The sequence below is a fragment of the Cyprinodon tularosa genome, unplaced genomic scaffold (assembly GCF_016077235.1).
Source record: "Cyprinodon tularosa strain WSP-4 unplaced genomic scaffold, ASM1607723v1 ctg707, whole genome shotgun sequence".
Lineage (NCBI taxonomy): Eukaryota > Metazoa > Chordata > Actinopteri > Cyprinodontiformes > Cyprinodontidae > Cyprinodon > Cyprinodon tularosa.
Window position 1 is genome coordinate 301,683 of NW_024039460.1, and position 20,588 is coordinate 322,270.

General features: G+C 37.0%; 2 protein-coding genes across 2 annotated transcripts; one reads left to right on the forward strand and one right to left on the reverse strand.

The window, feature by feature from the left end:
- The first annotated feature begins 574 nt into the window (after window positions 1-574).
- Window positions 575-10,062, forward strand: LOC119772308 (somatomedin-B and thrombospondin type-1 domain-containing protein). Its single transcript, XM_038268667.1, has 5 exons — window positions 575-1,290; window positions 1,968-2,162; window positions 4,969-5,047; window positions 5,433-5,603; window positions 7,947-10,062. The coding sequence occupies exons 1-5, from the start codon at window positions 1,065-1,067 to the stop codon at window positions 8,062-8,064; spliced, it is 789 nt and encodes a 262-aa protein (XP_038124595.1). The 5' UTR covers window positions 575-1,064; the 3' UTR covers window positions 8,065-10,062.
- terf1 (telomeric repeat binding factor (NIMA-interacting) 1) lies at window positions 8,255-13,061 on the reverse strand. The gene is made up of 9 exons (XM_038268666.1): window positions 12,818-13,061; window positions 12,463-12,558; window positions 12,149-12,276; window positions 11,929-12,015; window positions 11,638-11,787; window positions 9,819-9,931; window positions 9,124-9,221; window positions 8,930-9,012; window positions 8,255-8,774 (listed from the first exon to the last, which is right to left on the reverse strand). The coding sequence occupies exons 1-9, from the start codon at window positions 12,996-12,998 to the stop codon at window positions 8,613-8,615; spliced, it is 1,098 nt and encodes a 365-aa protein (XP_038124594.1). The 5' UTR covers window positions 12,999-13,061; the 3' UTR covers window positions 8,255-8,612.
- Window positions 13,062-20,588: the final 7,527 nt, after the last annotated feature.

Sequence of the window (20,588 nt, forward strand, 5' to 3'; positions counted from 1 at the left end):
ATAAACTTTATGTTGAGCATTAAACTATCAGCCCAAGATGGTCAGTTGATCGTTAGGTTTGCAAAATGGAAAAAAAATCACGAGATGGTAACTTTTAGGCCAAAGCCCATTTTAACCTGAAACATTTTTAACAATTTATCCCAAAACATATGAACTAAACATGGATGCATCATGAAATACATAGATATTTGATTGCACTTTAGTCATTTGATGCAGTTACAATGTGAAATAAAAATAAAAAGATCATATTACGTGCTCAGTACTGATGATATACAATAAAAATAGAAGTTAGGGTATTTCTTGGGTTTAGATTCGGTAGATTATAACCATTGGCCAGCTAACTATTTTCTTGAAAAGAAAAATTAACTAAATCTCTAAAAGCTAAAAACCCAGACAACAGCTGGCTTAATTCAGCTTCCTCTGCTCTTGTGGAACAACACTGAAAAAAAGAGGGAGACAAAAAGGGCAGAAAGGTAAGAACTGAAGAGTGGCTTTAGTGTCCTCTGAGGACCCTGCAGCACAGTTATTTGGGGACTTGCCAAATGTTCACATTCCTTCCTTTCTTTTTGGACTTGGAGATCAGCGATGGCACACTAAATGGTGTCAGGATTACAGCTCCTCTGAAGGGAAGGGATGGGACAAACAGATAAAACTATTGCAGGTAAAAAAGAAGGTAAAAGAACAGAAACTGGAGCCGGAACACAAAAACCCAAAGCCAAGAGATCACCCCTCCCCTTGTTTCAGGGAGGTACTTGGTTGGCAAACCCAGAGGTAAATCAGCTCTGAGAAGAAGTCGAAGCAAATACAGCATGAGGACTGAAAGGGTGGTCGCTGTAGGAACTTTTGGATGCTTTATTCTGTAGGCTGTTTTTGCAGACCTGAACACCTGGACACAGGGGAAAGAAACAGGAAGTGCTGAGTCTTTTTAATTCTTACAGTTAGAAGCCTGTCAGCAATAAAACAGGATTAGGTATGTTTTACAGACTACAGCCTTTCATACCTTAAGCCAACCACAGGGGCAGAAGTGTCAATTCCAGACTGGACTTTTGGCTCTGACTCCCATCATGAGGGGATCTTCTGTAGAGGTGGCTTACTGGTTGATGGTGTTGTGTTATCTTGGACGGAAGCATCTGGTGACCAGTGGCTGCTCTGGGAGGTGTTGCAGGGGCAGAAACATGGGATGTTCGTCTACTGACTGGAGGATGGACCGAACGTACGGGACGTGCTACTGCGACGAAGACTGCATCAACGCCAAGGACTGTTGCTTTGACTATTTTACAGAGTGTCCCGGTGAGTGATGAAGACCTGTCTTTAGGTGAAAGAATCACAGAGGACTCTTTTGTAGTATTAAAAGCTTAAATTTATGAGACTAAAATGAGATAACCAGGGAACTGATTATCTTCTGAAACTGTTGAACGGTAAAAAGAAGAGGGAAAATGGTTATCCTGATCTAATCTTTACCGATCCAGCTCTTCTGGCAGCGATGACTCCTCCTGAACAGTATCTGTAATTTTTCTACTTTATCTTATGTGTACACCAAATACCTCAGCCGTCTTTGTGCCAAGCCTTATTTCTGTGGACTGGCCCACATAATGGCATTAGGACAAATATTTGAAGAATGTGATTCTGTCAATCAGTTGCAGCAATTATAGTTCCAGGCAAACAAGTTGAGCGTACTTAATATGAGTTAGAGGCCAGTAGCCACATAATTCATGAAATCTTGATTATTAAGCACCATAAAGTGAACTGGTGTTCACTTTGCACAATCAACCTATTTGTAGCAGAGACAGAAAAAACATAAAAAACAAAACACTGTATCATTCTAAAAATTGGAGTTAGTAATAGAGTGACCTACATGTTACAACTTACATTTAGCTCCATTGCTCTAAAATCCTTTGTGGTTGAATGAGGTTGGACCTATTGCTGCCTGAATAACTTTCTTCTATTCTGTCGGGGCCACATTTTAGCTCAGGACTGTGCTGTGGGCGCCTGGAGCTTTTGGAGTGGCTGTGCCAAGCCCTGTCAGCCATCAGTCAGAGTCCGTGTCCGTCACGTAGAGCAGCAGCCCGGTAACAGTGGTGATCCCTGTCCCTGGCTGGAGCAGAGAGCTGGGTGCAGGGAGTACAGAGACCAGAGGGGCACCCACTGTGGACTCCACTCAGGTATGTAACACATTTAAAATGCTTCCTGCTTTTATGTCTACAGCTGTTTGATTTTTTTTGTCAACAAGTATGTATAGCAACATTAAGAATTTTCATATCTTCCTCACTGCCCATGTTAATTTTGGACTTTGTGATGTTTTTTTAAATAATTTCTTTGTTGGCATGACTAACAATATATCTTTAATTCTTTACAAAAAAAAACAACAACAAAAAACTGGGCTTGAATTTATTGTGGATTTTTTTCCACAAATTTTAGTTAAAATGCAAGCTGTAAAGTTTTATTTATACCAATAAACAAGATGCCACACTGATAGACAGATGTTCTCTTAATAGAATTTGTAGTAAATTTAAGTTGAAAAAATAATAAGCAAAAACCAGACTTTTAGGTAAAACCCAACTATTTCAAATAGGGCTGCTCTCTATCTTCAACGTACGTTGTATGAGAGATGGGTGCATCCGAGACAGGTCACCAATCATTTAAATGGCAAAAAGGGGAGAATGGCCGAAAGCACAGATCCATATTTGTTTGGATCTAAAACTGTGATGATAATTTTGATTTTGTAGCCCCAGATTTTGTCCTATCATCAAACATCTAAGCGTTTCTATCATACCTTCTTATGAGACACTGTTGGTTCAGAGATCAGGAGCAGCCCAAGCCTTAGGCAGGGCACCCTGCCTTTAGCTCAAAGTAAAAGCATGGTGCCTCTGCATTTTCATATCTATTGATGCAGTTTAATGTAACCATAGTATTTTAGAGTGTTATCTTTTTGATCTTGTGTTCTTTGTGTGATGGAGAGCTGTTAATAAACATTTAAATAGTATAATAATATAATTGTTTCCTTGTGGTTTGCGTAAAATGATTATGGAGCTAATAGTCACGTGTGACATAAACACAATGACTCGGATTGATGCCAGCTGACCAAATCTACATTCAATCTGAAAAACTCACACAAAGAGAGAAGACAATTACAAATGTATTTAAAAAAATTACTTTTTCTTTGGCGCTCAGACCTCGGCAGGAAACATAGTGCTTAATTTGCATGAAAAGGAGCAAAGAATAGAGCTATTTCCCCCCCAGGCCTGAAACTTGTGGTGGAGTGGAGATAGATGAAGTTGGTTAGTCTGTAGACTGCTGGTTAGTGAGACGGTCTGCTGAGCTTTATGGGGAGATCCAGTGGACTGCGTGAGCTGATACTAGAGCTTCAGTCAGGGACCTGGAAGATGGAAGTCCAGTTGGATAACACAGGTTGAGAGAACCTGTCCATGATGAGCAAGCATGGAGCGACAGTGGAGAGAAAAAAACTCCCCATTGGGAAGAAGCCTCTGGCAGAACCAGGCTCTTTCTGCTCATCAAACAATGTTTTAGCTGTAAAGGGTAAATTAAAAGGCTAATTATAGACATTTTTCAGTTAAAACTTACATAATGTTTGTTTAAGCATGTGTTTATGCTCTTTTGGCACATTTTATTTCCTTAATTTTAAAACCTAAATGCAGTGACGTGCGGTGAGGTTCATAGCTGGTGAGGCACTGACGTCATCAGAATCAGATTTGCAAATAGATGCATAGATTGACAGCAGTTTACAGGTTATGTTTCACTTCTGCATCCTTACACATACAAACTGTAGCTCACAAAACACACATTTCCTTAAAAAACAAAACAAAATAAATGTTATTACTGTCTTACCTTTACTTATAAATGAATAGAAGTCCTCCTTATCTTCCTTCAGTTTTAAAAGTCTCTCTGTCTCAATGGAGATCACTGCCAGGGAAGAAAGCCTTCCTTGATCCGTCCTGTTCCTGCCTTATGTTTTCAGTCTCTTGAGCACCCCCTGCCATGAGGCAAGAGAACTGCCTGCCTCACCTCGAACTTGTTCTCTGCCGTTTATAATCGCTCATTACACGAAACACGTTACACAAACACAGTTGGTGACAAAAAGCTCTGTACATTATATACATAAGCCAAATTATTAGAAATAAGTTCACATATTACATTTGTTTAAACCATTTTATTGACGCCGTACAGCAACATGCTCTCTCCGCTTTGCAGCCAGCGCAGAGCCAGGGGTTGCGCAATCCAAGGTGAGGCAGAGCTCGCTGCTGCCTCACCGGCATCGCTTCCAAGCATTTGAATGGGAAAATAAGAAAATTCAGCGATTTTGAACAAATAAAAATCGAAATTGGTGAAGCTACATGAAAAATGAATATTTTTTAGTACAAACCACCGGATGAATATAACAATTTAAATTACTTTATGATTATATATTTTCTTTCTTTCCATGATGGCTGGTGAGGCACTGCCTCACCTGCCTCCCCTGACCGCACGTCACTGCCTAAATGGCAGAGTTTTTTTTTTAAAGAAGGAGAAATCTTATGTATATATTTATATAAGTCATCTGTTTTCTCTTTTAACAAAGTTCACGTAAACAAGTTTTCATTAGCTGGACTGAATGTAGAAATAGACTCTTTGTCAATCTTTGATTTTACGTCAATCAGCTGTTTGGTTTTAACTTCGACACAACTGGAAGCTCTAACTTGTTAGATGTTTGTGTTTTATGCTATAAAAGAAAATCAATAATAAAATGAAACTTGCACAAACAGCTCTTGCTTTTCTAAAACATTGAACTCGATTGTTGGATTATCCATTCAACTCTGAAAAAGGAACATTTAATTAAACTGTTAAAATCTACCTAATAAGGCAACATGAAAGGCTAATTTGTGTAAACTAACGTTATCTCTATGTCCTGTATTATACAGTCCATTAATGAGTTAACTGTGAAACCAAATCTGAAGTAGTTTCTCTTGTAAGGCCCAGCATTCATCACCAGCATGAAGTTTGGCAACAGAAGGCCCAAACATGACAGCTATGGAAACCCCCTAGAGGCCGGGTGAGTTTCATCGAACTTCAAAGTACTCATGACTCACGGTGACTTTTAAATCAAGCTATGTGAAGTTAAATACTCTCATGGATGCAGTATTTAATCCTGTAATATAAACATGTAAATCAACTTTGTTTCATTGAAATGAGTTATCATTGTTTGCCCAACTGGCTGTAGATTATAACATTTATACAGCAGTGCAGAGAGACGGTTCTTTAGAAACTAAATCTTCACCAGTGTGAAAGGGCTATCAGTGAGGGTAGGGTTGTGTAAAGGAGAGGGATGTTATCACAACTACACATTGACCACGTGTTAGAGAAATTTGTTTCCTATTTTATCCTAATGTGAATGTTTTTTATGCATCTTCCACGACCTTTTCCCTGATTTCAATCAGGTTCTGTGTGGAGTTTAAACTGGAGTCCCGGACGCCACACTGCACAGTGGAGAACCGGCCTCACACACACTGGATGCGCTACATAACTGAAGGCTTTAAAGTGTGTGTGGCGTGTGAACCACCTGCCTTGCGAAACAGTAGCTGCCAGGGAGATGGCCAAGAATCCGACAAGTAGGAAACTATTTCATGTGTTTTTATACATTAGGTTTTACAGACATATTGAAAACATACAGTTCTGGTGAAATGGACTAGCCTGATGTAGTCCAACTCAATTCTAGTCAGAATATAAGTCTGATACTGCTCCATAGAGCTGTGATTATGGGGCGTGTTTCGAACGAACCAGGAAAAAAAATGCCTCGGCACTCAATTGGATAGACCTACAACCAATAAGAGCAACGGAGTGCGTGACGTATGTTAAGCGAGGCATAGTTGTTGTCCACAAAAATCAAAGCGTGCAGTTTCACGCCTAGAATAAGAAGATGAGACTTGATCGCGTTTCTCTGTTCCGCTTTTAAAATTAATTTGCTGTCGATATCTTCTAGAACAGACCTAATAGCAGAATCTACTCACCCAAACTCTCCAGCGGCAGCCATTATTGTTGTCACCCAAGCGCGCATTGGTCACGTGGTTGATTACGTTACTCTTAAACATCTGTCCATCATCGTATAAAGCCCGCCCTGACAATTTGATTGGATCGCCTGACAGTGGGCGATAATACTCGCGCTACTATGGTGCAGAGCCAGACCGAACTTCCCCGAACTCAAACCTTGTGGGCGGGACTAAGTTCGGACTGGCACCCAGGCTAGAAATGGACAGCAATGTCGTACCAGTTTTGGGCTCTCAATCATTTTGAAGGGTGAATTGATAAAAACATTTGCAAACTTTCAAGAGAACTGGGCTTTGACTTTATTTATCCAATCAATCTCAGGGGCGGAGCTAGATGGGGGGGCAGGGGTTGCCATGGTCACCCTTAGCCAATCATTGGCCACCCCTACCATTTTTTTTTCTCTGAAGTATTCAAAACATTTTAATTTTATATATATATAAACAATTACTTGACAACAAAAACACTGTGGTTAATTATGCACATCAATATACCAACATTAGAGATGATTAGTACAGAATTCAGGCTCTCTCAGAACTAGATTTTGTGTTATATGAGGTAAAGAGAAAATAATGTCCCTGCAAGTCATCTAACAGTCTTCAGTGAAATCATAGATACTGTAAATAACTATTTTAATAAAAACCTATTCAATTATCAATTTATGTAGATATTAGTACTTGTAAATATCAATTTAATGTAGAATGATATTGATAAAAGTAAGGTAAGTAATGACGATGGAAAAGATGTTTGCTCCAGAACTCAAACCTCTAAGAATTTGATCCACTATACCTTTTATCTAGACGGATGTTTAAATATATGCATCTATTTGTTAGCAAAGGCTGTAGAAAAAGTATAGTTTGTCTTTATTTAGAAATGTGGACGTTGTGTTTGTTCCCAGTTGAACTGTGTAGATTGAACCTGAGGTTCTGGTGCCTATCCACTTTTGGCCACCCCTCAGTATACATTGGTTAGTGCCTGGCCACACTTATAAAAATGTTCTGGCTACGCCTCTGATCAATCCAAGGATCAAATGCATAAATACAAACTATTAATCAATACTAAAGCAATCTCTCATAATGGTTTCAAATATCCATAAGCATTTATCCCCTGCATAATAAAAAAAAAAAAAAATAAATCTGGGTATTTATTTGCAGGGCTGGTAAAAATGATTTAAATAGTTTGAACTGAGCCAATTTACATCTTTTCAGTAGAGCCAAGGTCACAGCCAAACTGAAATACTCTGTAGAAGCCTGTTTTATTTCTCCCACAATAAAAAGATCATTTGTGCAGTTAAAACACTTTGACGTGTGCAGCTTTTGATTAACTTTTGCTCCACAGCATGATGCAACCACCACCTTGCTTCACGCTATTAGTTTTAAAATAGTTCAGTCTTTGTGGGCTGATCATAAGCCTCTCTCACTAGGTGTTTTAACTCATCCATCGGTGCTAATTCCAGCTACCAAGATGTCTGTTTTGTAGTAGCTGCTTCTTTCTTTTTTATTTCTCTCAAATGTGGAGTAACACTGGCATTTCCTCAGCTTCCAGTTTACAGGTTTAATGTTAATTGGTGGATTTCTGAACTGCCAAACAAAGATCATGTCATCTGACACAGATTGTTGAAATATGTTGATATTGTTAGAGGGTGGGCTTAATAAAAAAAAGCAAAAAACAACCCTAAGCTTTTGAAGGAAATTGTTTTGTTTTTTTCTACATCAAAATAAACATTAAACTGTATTCAGTATAATTAATTCATCCTGTGAATCATGAGTCGTAAAAGAATTAACTAAAAGCAGATAACCATCCATTTCAGGGATTTGTGCAAATAAATGTACAACCATTTTTGACAGAAACTCTTAATAGACAAAAGCAAATGACAGAAATGTTCTAATTATCATGTAACTGTGTTGCAGAGAGACTTTGCTTGACTGGCAGGCAGTGGGGAACCCGCACTGCAGAGGGACATGGAGGAAGATCCAGAAAACTCCACAGTGCACTTGTCCAACACAACACAACTTCATCTTCACCTGACCTTCACAAGCCCGGATCAGCCGCTGAATTTAAATGCTCAGAACATCAAAGGATGTTCTCCAACAGACTGAGATCTGCATAATGAAAAGCATAGAAATCACCTCAAAGAATAAAGCATTTCCTCTAGATGTTAGAATCAAAACAACTGTACAGCTAGATTTTAGTTTTCCTTTTTTATTTAATAACTCCAAAAAAAAAAAAAAAAAAATCTAAAATTTCCAGCATAGTTATAACAGCCAGGTTTGTAATATTTTGTCTTTGGCGCCCCCTTGTGGAACATAGTAAAAGAGTTAGAGGCAGCAATGAGCAGCAGGTTTAATTTGCAGTTTTACAGTTTAAAAGGCCAATGTGCAACAAAATATAACAAAAACAATCTTTCACATTTATCACATTTTTATACATATATTTAAAAAAATACAACAACAGCTTAACTTTGAGGGAAACTCTTCAGAAAATAAAACAAAAAATATTTGATCTGTGGGGGGATTGTTATATACAAACTGCTACATCATACAGGCAGAAATGAGAGGAAGGAGACACGTTTCTTTTCAGTCGACTTTGTTTGCCCTCAGCAGAACTCTCCAGCGGTCCTTCAGCATGGTCCCAGTGCGTCCTTCAAAGTCATAATCCAATAAGATTTGAGCCCATTTCCCCCGTCCGTGACGTCTGACTCCCTCTTTAAGGTATCTGTCCAGCTGAGCATTCCATTTCTAAAAAAATAAAATAAAAATAGGAAAAAAAGGACAGGACGACAACTTAGAATCTGTATATGTATTTTCCTTCTTCTAAATGATTAATTCAAATAAGCAATTTTATTTTAGAAACCATGAATTAGAAACCGGTTGAGTTTTCTTATTTAACATACCTTAGGTGTTTTCCTTTTCTTCTGTTTTTCATTCTTTTCTAACTTGGGGGTGTCCAAACACCTTGTCATCAGTTGACATAACTCTGATGGTGAACAGTTTAAAGATCTTTAGCTTTGGTCACAAAATATGCTGGGAATGTATATTTCAAATTTTTGATAAACAAGCTATAAGACAACAGACGAGAAGGAGATACCATTTCTGGAGAGTCGTCTGAGGGAAACGCAGGGCGTCGCCATGGTATCAGGCATCCACATGTCAGTAGTCTTAGTAGAGAACAGTTTGCGTTTTGGTCTGCGGAAGTGAGAGAGAATTTATTTTTACTACACGCTTCAAAATAAGTTGTAGTTGACAACATATCAAGCTTATAAAACTAAGAATTCACTTTTCTTGAGTAAGATCTGAACAAAAACTACAAAAGTAAGAACTCCTTTGTAACTTTTTTTTTTACCAAAATAACCAAAGCAAGGTTAAACATTTTAATACTACATGCAGATTTTCAGTTACTTTTATTAAAGCAACAAGTTGGTTCAGACTGGGACTGAAAATATACGACACCATATTTTACCAAAACATAAGAAAACATAAATACATTCCTTTATAAGACGACACTAAGACCAAATGTTACTGGTGTTACAACAAACAACTTTGTTTTGTTGCAGATTTCTTTTCTTCAGATTTTTCCACTGCTATTTCTGACCACTTCTTCCAATAAGATCCAAGCCTTTGAGGGTGGAGGGCCTCCTTGCTATTTACCCTTAATTCTCTCCATGGTTTAAAGTCAAAATAACTTTGATGATTTCAACTGAATGTAAAAAAACAAAAAAAAACAAAAAAAAAAACAACAAAAACAAAAAAACAACAACAACAAAAAAAAACACATATGCTTACTTTTTATTCTTCTTTTCCATTTCATGGGGCTGTCCTGGGAGGGCACTGCTTTCCACAAAGACTGGCTTTGAATCCTTATTGTTTTGGGAGGATTGGACGAGCTTTGTAGCTGCCTGATGGAGAGATAAACATTCATTAGATGCGGGTATTTGTTTAGAATTATAGGCAGAATCATTCTATATATAAATGTTCTAATATTATTACTTTTTAATATTACCATCTACTTCAAAACTATAAAAAAAAATGTATTTTTGCTAAATAAATGATCCAAAGTTGAACTAAAAGAAATCTAACGGGTAACATAAATCTCTCAAATTTCTGAAATATTTGAATAAAAATGCTGGTGAAGATTCTCAGTCATCCAGGTCATAGTCATTCCAAAGAAATTTAAAAACAAAACTGGACTTTGAAGATGTTTAGCTTCCCAACCAGAAAGCTTTCTCAATTGAAAATGTCAGGCCTTATTGAATAGCCAAATTAAAAGCCTTGTTATTGCTTAGAAAACATGCAAATTGAACTGAAACTGGCCCACGCCTCTGTAATCGGGAGTCGGTAAGGTTGTTGTTGGCCTGTCTTACAGGAGCAACGTCTGATCACCTGCATAGCAAGTTAAACAAAAAGAACCTCAAATAATAAAAATGGCTGGCAGTTAATTCTAGCTATAACAAGATCAAAGAATCGGAAAATGAAGCCCACATCATCAACCCTCCACCACTGTACTTAACAACAGGCATCAGGTATTTGTGGTGATAAGCAGCATTCATTAGAAGTGAAGCTGTGTATTATTATATACTGCTAAAGCTGTTATTTTAACAGTTTGAAGGACTTTATTTAACTAGTTTGAGTGATTTCTTCAACCAGTAAAATGCAAACTAATTTTGATTTGGCCTCTCTGACATAATGTTAACAAGAAGCTGAACTCTGAAGATAATTAGCAATACACACTTGCTGATAACCACAAAGAGAAGCAGAGACATTTGGTGGAAATTTCTGAGCTAATTTAAGTCCAACCTCTAAAACACAGATACTTTGAAACACTTTGAAATTAGCAGGAGGGCTGCACATATTGTTCAGTGTCCAAAATGTGCTCCACTAAGCCTAGAATATTCTTTTTAGGTTTTAACAACTGATGGGAGAAAAAGTCAAACTCTGAAATAAAATAATCTCACAGTATGAGATCGCCACACAGAGAGGAAACCCAATAATCATTACAATAATGAAAGTCTAAGCCTCTGTGGATCAAAATGACACGGTGGCTGTGGAAAACAGCAGTACAGTAATGTAATGATAATATTGCATACGAAATAAGAACAAATACAAAATAAATTATATGAAGAAATGTCCTTTCTTTTTGGGTTGGATTTCCCACCTCCTCTGTTAAAGGAATTATTAATTTATGAGGGTAAATCAGGTGCTTTGCCTTCTGAAATATTGCTTTCCTTCCCTCCAGTGAAGCAAATCTGATTAAAATGTAATGTGAAGCTTGATGAAGCTGTTTGTTTTCTTCACAATAAAAACCTCCAAATATACAAGCTTAAATCAGTTTCATTTGTTGACATGTTTTCTGCTTCAGGTCAATTTCCCACATAAACATCAGAATTGGTGAAAATTTGAGCAGCTGTTCACATTTGTACTTTATGCCAGATTTCCCTGTAGGATTTACTCCAACAGTCAGAGTTGGAATACACATGACATCAAAATCTTAGGGTTATTTTTATGGATGATGATTCTCAGGTAAGAATCGGGGTAGACAAAGCTTAGGGGGGTAAACACAGAGATCTCATTTTACACAAAGCACTAAGTTTCATGAACATCCAACCTTGACGAGGAAGTCAGACGGATTCTTTTTTAGGTAATTATCCAAGAAGGACTGTATTGTCTCACGCAGGTGGTCATAGCTGTGGCTCATGAGGAATGGGTGGTGCGTTTCCATCTTTTTGACAATAACTGAGAGCTTGACTCTCAAATTCTGTTTCAGTTGACGTTGTTGTCAGGAATCAGTAAAGACAAGGGAACAAAAAGTTATGTTAGGATACAAAGTGAAAAAGAAAAGGAACAAAATCTCTAAACAATATTTTAAAAAGAAGTTCACGAGAAACAATAAACAGACCTGAGGGAATTTGTTTCTTTTTTCAAACCACTTGATGACAGAGGAGGCTGAAGATATCCGGCCGTTTTCCAACCAGGCAGCCACAGCCTAGAGCAAGGTGCATTTCTACTTTAATCTCAAATTAGGAATGATAATTAGACATATCTATTTCTTTAAATGTGTTTAGTCACAGAGGCAGTGATGTGAACTGAGAGCAAACCCTAAAAAGATGGAAAATTACCTGGACCAACAGGTGAACATTGATGCGTTTGAATAAATCTTCATCTCCCACAGTGTGCTGTAAATTTGCCCAAACTGTGGCAGCAGACATGAGGGGCATTACAGACTCATCTTCCTCAAACAAGACATCTAGGAAAAAAAGAAATAAAAAAACATCAAATTAATTCCCAAACAGTATGGGCAATGGAAAACCTTAAAAAAAGAAAACTTTTACAAAGTTCCTCAAGCAACAAAACCATAAAAAAGCCCGCTGAGATAAAAAAAAAAAATCCACATTTTAACCAGAAATAACTATTAGTATAGTTTTAAACTCACCCAGTTGCTTTCCATGCATGACTCTTGCTAAAAATGCACAAATCATGGACCTCTCATCATTGACTGCAGCTTGAAGAGATTCACACTCAGAAAGAGCTAAAAGGGCAAAAATATAAATATTATCTAAGGAGTTAAGAACAGGATTTATTATACAGTATTTTGTAAATCCTGCATTTAAAATAACAGGCACACATTTTCTACACAGAACATAAAAACTACTCAATATACGGCACAATGTATAGCAAAACACGCACTAAAATAGTTTTATTTTTTTAAACATTTTTTTAGACTTCTTGCAGGCACAGCACAATTATATTTTTAACCGCTTTCCAATGGATTTTGAGGAATTACTCACCCTTAAAAACTAACAGAGTTTCATTGAACTCATCAAAGTTTCCTGCTTTGAAGTTTCGACACAAAGTCACAAACAGGAAGTCAAGCATCATCTCCGAGGCGACGGTGGTGACTTCAGAAAAGCTGATATTTCCATCTGCTTCGGATAAATCTGGGTCGATTTTCTCGTTTTCGAACCCCATTGTATGTTTACTTCTTTACCTTAGAGCTTCCGCACGTTTTAGCGCCTTCATCAAAATGACCGAACACGAAGGACCACAGCGACCTCTGGCGTTTGGGGGATATTACTGCAATATAATTTTTTTGTCTTTGTAAACGACACATGAACAGATTTTTACATTAACGGTACTACAGTGACCTCTGGCGTTTGGGGGATATAACTGCAATATTTTTCAATATTTCTTTTTGTAAACAACATATTAACATATTTTAACATAAAAAAAAAAAAAAAAAAAAAAAAAAAAAAAACAACAAACAAAAAAAAAAAAACCCAGAAAAGGTCGGAAAAGTATAATAACATTAAATCCTTACATATTAAGATTTTAAAGAAATAACAGTTATTCTATAAAAAGAATAAAGTTAGTAGGGAAATAAAAAAATATGAGTGATTAAATACCCTGGTTAGAAAAATAAATAATAAAGAATTTCTTTGGAATGATGAAATGATGAAAATGTATCAAATACCCACATCTGCAAATCTCTACAGAAGCTTTTTTACAGTTCCACAAAGAAGGAATAGGTGGTCAGGGGTTTCTATATGTTCAAACAATATGCAAGTATTGCCATGTGTATTAATAATATCTATTCATGTACATTTTTAAATGAATAGATATTATTAATTTTCAAGTGTGTTGCTTTTGCTTTAGAAGAACCTAAATACTTAGATCTCAGTTTAGTGATTAAATCTTAATTCCAACTATTAATAAATTATTTCCTTTGTTTATGATAAATATGTGAATGTGTTTTTTTTTATCTAATATTATAATAAACTGAATGAATTGGGCTGGTAGTTTTGATTGTGGTGAATCACCATGTTTTTAATTAGAAATATCCCATGTGGAAATCTGGTACCCCTCATTTAGTTAAAGAAAAACATACAATGGCAAAAGTAATAACAAATAAAAATTATAGGAAAAATAAACAAATGAATGTCAAATATTGCTTTTCAGCCATGCTTCACTTAGACTTAGACAAACTATATTGTCATTAAATAATTCAACAGAAGGATTTAAAATAATAAACTCAGGAAACAGAGTTGGACAAAACTTATGGTATTCCCTTAACTTAATCTTTTATTACACAACCTTTTGAGGCATCACTGCAATCAAATAATTCCTGCAACTCTTAGTGACACTACTCCTCCTCTCAGCAGGTTTTTAGATTCACCCTGATCAGCAAACTGCTCCAGTTGTCTAAGGTTTTAAGGCTACTTTTTCCAAACTGCATGTTTCAGCTCCTTCCACTGATGCTTAGTAGGATTTAGCTCAGGGCCCATAGAAGACCCACAACATAACAGAGCCTCCTCTATATTTCACAATAGGGTCAGTGTTCTTTTCTGGATATGCTTTATCACCTCCACCAAGGAGGTTATGTTTTTATAGTGCATTTAGACTGGGTGCATTGGCTGTGGCAAACATGGATTCACATAGAATTACTATGTGAACTGCATGTGTGAGGGCCTTCACTGCTCCGATCTCACCTCGTGCAGCTAGATAGAGCCTAGGTGATGTAAAACAGCAGCACTGCATGGAGAGAGCTGAGTGGTGATCGCTGAAATTAAGACCAGCTGAAATTTTCTATGAAATCACAACGCTTATATGGAGTTGCCAGGGGTAACGGCAGGTCTACTGGTACAAAATATTAAACAATAATTCCAGCCACTAAATAAAGTCAACGTGCCCACTGTTATATTCAGTACCAGCACAGGAATGACATGTGATGTTATGCAATAACTTTATATTACAACAGCGGAGCACTAACGTCTGCTGGGATGGTGACCTCATCAACCATCTTAAAAACAAAATTAGCACAAACAATAGATTTACCTGCACAAATGAAGTGGCACTGAAAAAGTAGGCTAGATAATGTCGATCCTATTCAGAGCTTAATGGGGGGATAGTTGACCTCTGGATGACCTAAAAAATTATTTTTAATATGTCTGAAACAACAGCAGCACAAATGATCTTTATTTTCTTTATTTTTTTCATTTTTATAAATGACCATTTTAAAAGCACAAACCTGCACTAAAGAAGCAGCAACCATTCAGTCTATTTGCTGAGTTTTTTTTCACGTCAGTGGGTAGTCCGCTTCATGCAGCTGAAGCTTCTCCTATTTGATGATGTGGTCCAGGGAGTAAACACTGTCTGAAATGCAGAGAGCTGAACTACCTGCAGGGTTCGCGTAAATCACTGTGTCCACTGTCTCCGGTCTGAACGCTCCATTAGGAGAGTTTGTCTGTGTGAGTGTGTGTTTTCAAGTTATCCTGTACACATATGAAGGCATTTTTTTTAGCAGAGTTGCCCCTCATGCCAAGGAACAATCCATTATATTTGAATGATGATCCAGATCATAATACGGATGCAGAATTTAAAAAAAGGTTTCTTTAACATTGTGAGATAGGTGATGAGTTTGAATTCAGTGGCTGTGTCATCCAAAGGCCAGATACATCATCCAGTTATGTCATAGTGCAGCACCAAGGCCTGTTTGAATTTAAAGACTCCTTGATATGCAGGCGACAAGTCCTTTTTTCCCCTTTTGATGGACAGATCCACTGTTTGCTATGTAGTGTTGGGTGTCCCATGATTCATTGTGAGTCAAAGCAAGCCAGCTGCTCTGTGCTCAGAGAAAAAAGCTAAATGGTGCCCAACAGTGGTGAATATTGTAATATAGTTTAATATAATACAAGTATGTGAATAGTTATATCTTAAATTTTAGCTATAGGTGTAGGTTACAATATGAGGCAAAATTTGCTGCTTGGCGGAGGTCTGCACTCTCTGAGTGTTTTTCTATTTTTTTCTTCTGTGAACATAGAGCTGATCCGCCTTGGCAAAAAGTTAAACTTTTGTCTTATCTCTCCATAGGACATCAAGCTTTGTTGTTTGTCATAATTTCTTTGGCAAATTCCAGTCCGACTTTTTAACAATGGTGTCCTCCTCTGTCATCTCCCATTAAATCCACTTTGGCTCAACCAGCGACAAAAGCTGTGATGTGAAACTGACTTTACTTAATCTTGAAGCTCATGTTTTATCTTTTTAAAGGTTTTTCTGGACATAATTGCTACTATTCATCCCTTTTATATGTCATCAGTCTACGGCCAAACACAGGGAGGTTTGCTACAGTCTCATTTGATCTTAAATTTCTGAATAATATGTGCAGCTGTAGTCACAGGAACATCAAGCTACTTGGAGATGGTCTTACAGCCTTTATCGTTAACATGCTTGTCTATTAGTTTCTATTTAATCTCCTGAGAAAACTCTTTCCCTCTCCTCTGGTCCATATTGAGTGTGGAACACACAATGTCACCAAACAGCACAGTCATGGCCTGCAGCCCTGTATATAGGCCTAATGACTGATTGCAAGATTGTTGACATCTGTGATGCTATTAGTTGTTACTCTTTGATTTAACATGTACCTCCGACTGCATTATTTTCAATTTTAATCATCCGTTGAAGCATGTGTGAAATGCAATCTGTGGCATTCATTTTTATATTTTCATAGATTTGATCATTTTTATGTCAGATTCATATTATTGGTGTGAGCTTTGTTATGGTTTTCTTACACTAAACAAGGAGTACCAACAATTTTTTTCATATGCGTTAATTCTTGGAGTTGTGCATTAAAAAAAATAAATTCTGGGGTCTTAAGAATAAACCCTTAAGATCTTAGGTCTTACAAAAATGACAGAGCTCTTCTTTTAAATTCAGTGAACTTTCGACAAACCTAGCTGATATTTTAGCTCAACAAAGCTGAATTCTCATCTGAAAACATCTTCAAAGTTGTTGTGGGTCACTGAAAGTGTAATATGTCAATTTCTAATCACAATTTTTGCCACTGTTTTCCAATATTGCTGTCTGTGTTTGACCAATCCGCTTTGACTTGCAATCAATCATAGAAAATGCAGAGCCACAAAGGAGTCAGGAATAGTCTTTTGTGTTATCTGTTATATTTATTCCGAGGACAATAATTGAAAGATTTTTTTCTTTTTCCTAAAACCTGACAACTTTTTAAACCTAAGTTTTTTTCCCCCAGTCCAATTTTTCTGAGATTTTGCAACTCTTTTTAAAAGACCTGACAACTTTTCCCTGTGACCCAAGAATCTCTTAAAATATACACCGTACCATCTTTTACTGCTAACCTTTCAGGGTCATGGTGCAGGTGCTGCCCATCTTCAACAGTCCATGGGCGAAAGAAAGATTACATCTCAGACAGGTCAGCAGTCCATCGCAGGGCAACACAATTACACAACCATGTTGACAGATCATTGTTTTGTTTTCTACTTGCAATTACCTCCACTAATCAGTTTGTGGTGGGTTCCTTTGCGCTCTTATCTGCCTTTTTTTCCCTTATCTGCATGATTTCTTGGTCTTCATATAGGGATATTCAGTCTTAGCTAAAGTTTAATCTCAGCAATAAATACCAAATCTCTATTTGGTCAGCTTGTGCTGTTTTTTTTTTTTTTGGTGGTTTAAATGGTTTACACTTTTTAAATGGTCTACACTGTAATGTCACATCCAGTTTAGAGTTCAGACAAAAACTCTTATGTTTTAGGTCAGTCAATATCACCAAAACTAATTATATTCACTAAATGCCAGAAATGGGAGAGGGCCATATTTTAATTGATATAAATGTTCTATTAATATGGTAGAACTTCATTTAAAATTCTGTAAGTTTTACTTTCTACCATAAGCTTCTTACAGTGTTGAACTTTTTGCTCATTCCTCATGATGGTAAAGGTCCAATAATCTCTAATGTGTTGATTGATGGGTTTAGATTGTCCTATGACAAAAGGAAGTAGGTTTTTTGTAGTTTGACTGAAAACACATAAACATGATCACACATTTTCTTGGCTTTCTGTAAAGATTTAAAGCTAAACTAATAACTTTAATTCAAAGAGAGCATCAAACATGTCATGATCCCTTAATCTGGCCTTTAGCAATCAGAAATGATTGTTGTAATCCCAGCTAACCTAAAAAAAACATGTTAAATCTGATTTAATGGATCGTATTTAATGCAGCAGTGAGACAAAAGGCCAAATGTTTTTTTTAAACAGTGTATAAAAATAACAGTTATTACTTTAATGATGCAGAAATTGCTAACATGCAGTAGACATGCACAAACACTGCTTATATTAAGAAAGGTAGACGCAAATACATAAGTTATATACACATTTATTTGTTATTCTGCATAATGGTAGTAGATGTAATGGGGAACGATGCTCTACAGAAATGTTAACAAACGTGTGCCATAACAAACTGTTCTATGGTCACATAATTGCTCGGACTAAAACATGCATACAAAGATGTCACTTTGTACAGAAACAGTCTGTAGCTCAGAATATGTCTAAAGATAATGTCATCCCAAAGCCAAATGGAGAAAAAATAAATAAATAGATAAAAAGAAAAACAAATGCAGGAGGCAGAGTATACAGATACATAAAAACAACCAATGTTGTTTTATGCATTTTTGGGGAGAACAGATTGGTAAGCACAAATGAGCGACACAGACAATAAACATTCTCTCAGAGAAAATAAATACATAATTTCCACTCTGTACATGATCACAGAACAATGTGCTGTAATGGTAAGTCTGCAGAATTCCTTTCACAATTTTAATCCCACTGGGATATAGCTAATCAAGCCAGGTCCCTTTTGTTTCTCTACTTCACCTGTCACAATTAAGGATTATTCAGGGATAACACAGACGCATGATTACCGCGAACAAGGGATGAAGGGAAAAACGGAGGATTGGTACAGAATCAAAGAGCTTTAATCATCAAACCTTCATTCCTAAAAATAAATAAAGAAACAACCAACACTGATCCTGGATTTGAAATAGGAGGAACCCAAAAACATCCAAGTTTCCAGTGATGTATCATTCATTACACAAAGATGACTCCATGAGGACTAGTGAATCTTTAAACACTGAGTCAGGTTTTGCTACACTGGGCATACAGTTTGTACAAATAGATAACATGGACTCTCGATTACTCACTAATGAAATGCAAAACATTTAACGGGACACTTTTGCTTGCTCCACGTGGCTTTCCTTAAACCCAATAATTTAATCTGCTTAATCATGCCAGGTCACTAAAGTATTCAAAGAAGTGGAGACAGGAGCATTACGTGCAGCACACTGCAAGAGTATTCAAACCCCTTGAAGTTGTTCATATTTGTTGCACTTTGCAACTAAAAATATGTTTTATGGGGTATTTAATGAAATAGAGTTAAACATAGTTTTGCATAATAATGATGATGTGAAAGGACCACATGTACTACATAACATTTTTATTAGAAGTAAACAAAATTTGGATCTCTGTAGCTCCTCCAGAGTTACAGTCGGCTTCTTGGATCCCTCTAGGGGTTAAGGTTTCCTTACCTGTGCTTTGGTAAGTTTGCAGATTCCTTTTTTGATATAATGTATCTTAAAGTACTTAAAGAGATTTTTGAATCTTTTACATACTGCTTTACAACAACTGTGCTTTAAGCCCCTGTCACACCTTGACAATGTAGACCGGCAAAAATGCTGGCATAAGTTGGATAAGTTATGGGTACGTTTTGTATAAGTTATGAGCACACTGAGGCGCGCTGAAACACGTCAACATACGGCAAGCTCAAAACTTCCCGACGTACTTGCCATACCTGGGTCATAAGTTACAGGTACGTTTTTTGATTGTGACAAATGTTAAGTGTAAGTTACACATACGTCGTGGTGTCTAGCTTATCCAGAAGCTATGAGTAAGTTGTGCATAACTTATCAAGAACTTATCTTCAACGCATATAAACGTAGCTGACGTGTTCCAGACAACCGCTGAATGTGTTTCTAACTTACAGCTACTGTTTAATGGCGTATTGGCAGCGTTTTGTTATGAAAGGGGGTTCACAGGGGGACACCGTCAGTTCTCCTCCAGACTGCATCCCCATCATAAGGTGAGTGAGAAGGTGAGTGTGATGGATCCTCCCTTTCTAGCAAACATGGCAGTTAATCTGCTTTGAATGCAAACCTTCTTTATTTGTTTTTCCTTTTAGTTATTCTGTTTTTGGCGCAGGCGGTAAACAGCTGCTAGGTTAATACCATGATGATAAAACACCTTTTTATGCAGACGGGGGGAGGGGCTTTAACTGATATTTCGTAATGTCCATGAAATGATGCTTGTGCATTCCAGGGTCATTACGCTTCCGTGCGTTATGCATATATTAGGCTGTCGTTCAACATAAGTTCTGGACTCATTATGAATACGCTATGTATACGCCCAAAATTGAAAATGTACATAGAAAGTTAAGCGTATGTCACCATTTTTGGTGATTTTGGGACATTGGGCAAATGCTGGCTAAATCGGCAAAGTGTGACAGGGCCCTTAAACTTCTAAAATCTGCACACCTAACCTGCTTTGTTACTTGTTCCATTATGTAAATCCCTTTATTGTCCCACAATAAGGAAATCCACTCTCTGCATTTAACCTATCAGTGTGTCAGTGTTTTCTGACACACTATTAGAGACCTTCACAGAAGAGCTTGACTTATATGAATATTACAGTATATGTAGATGGATTGTAT

What these genes read in the sequence shown, in the direction of transcription:
- LOC119772308 (XM_038268667.1), top strand. Translation starts at nt 1,065, where the DNA reads ATGAGGGGATCTTCTGTAGAGGTGGCTTACTGGTTGATGGTGTTGTGT. An exon ending in CTATTTTACAGAGTGTCCCG is followed by an intron (nt 1,291 to 1,967) that starts GTGAGTGATGAA and finishes GCCACATTTTAG; the next exon opens with CTCAGGACTGTGCTGTGGGC. An exon ending in GGAAACCCCCTAGAGGCCGG is followed by an intron (nt 5,048 to 5,432) that starts GTGAGTTTCATC and finishes GATTTCAATCAG; the next exon opens with GTTCTGTGTGGAGTTTAAAC.
- terf1 (XM_038268666.1), bottom strand. Translation starts at nt 12,998, where the DNA reads ATGGGGTTCGAAAACGAGAAAATCGACCCAGATTTATCCGAAGCAGAT. An exon ending in ATGTTCACCTGTTGGTCCAG is followed by an intron (nt 12,016 to 12,148) that starts GTAATTTTCCAT and finishes ACCTTGCTCTAG; the next exon opens with GCTGTGGCTGCCTGGTTGGA. An exon ending in ATGGAAAAGAAGAATAAAAA is followed by an intron (nt 9,222 to 9,818) that starts GTAAGCATATGT and finishes TCACTTCCGCAG; the next exon opens with ACCAAAACGCAAACTGTTCT.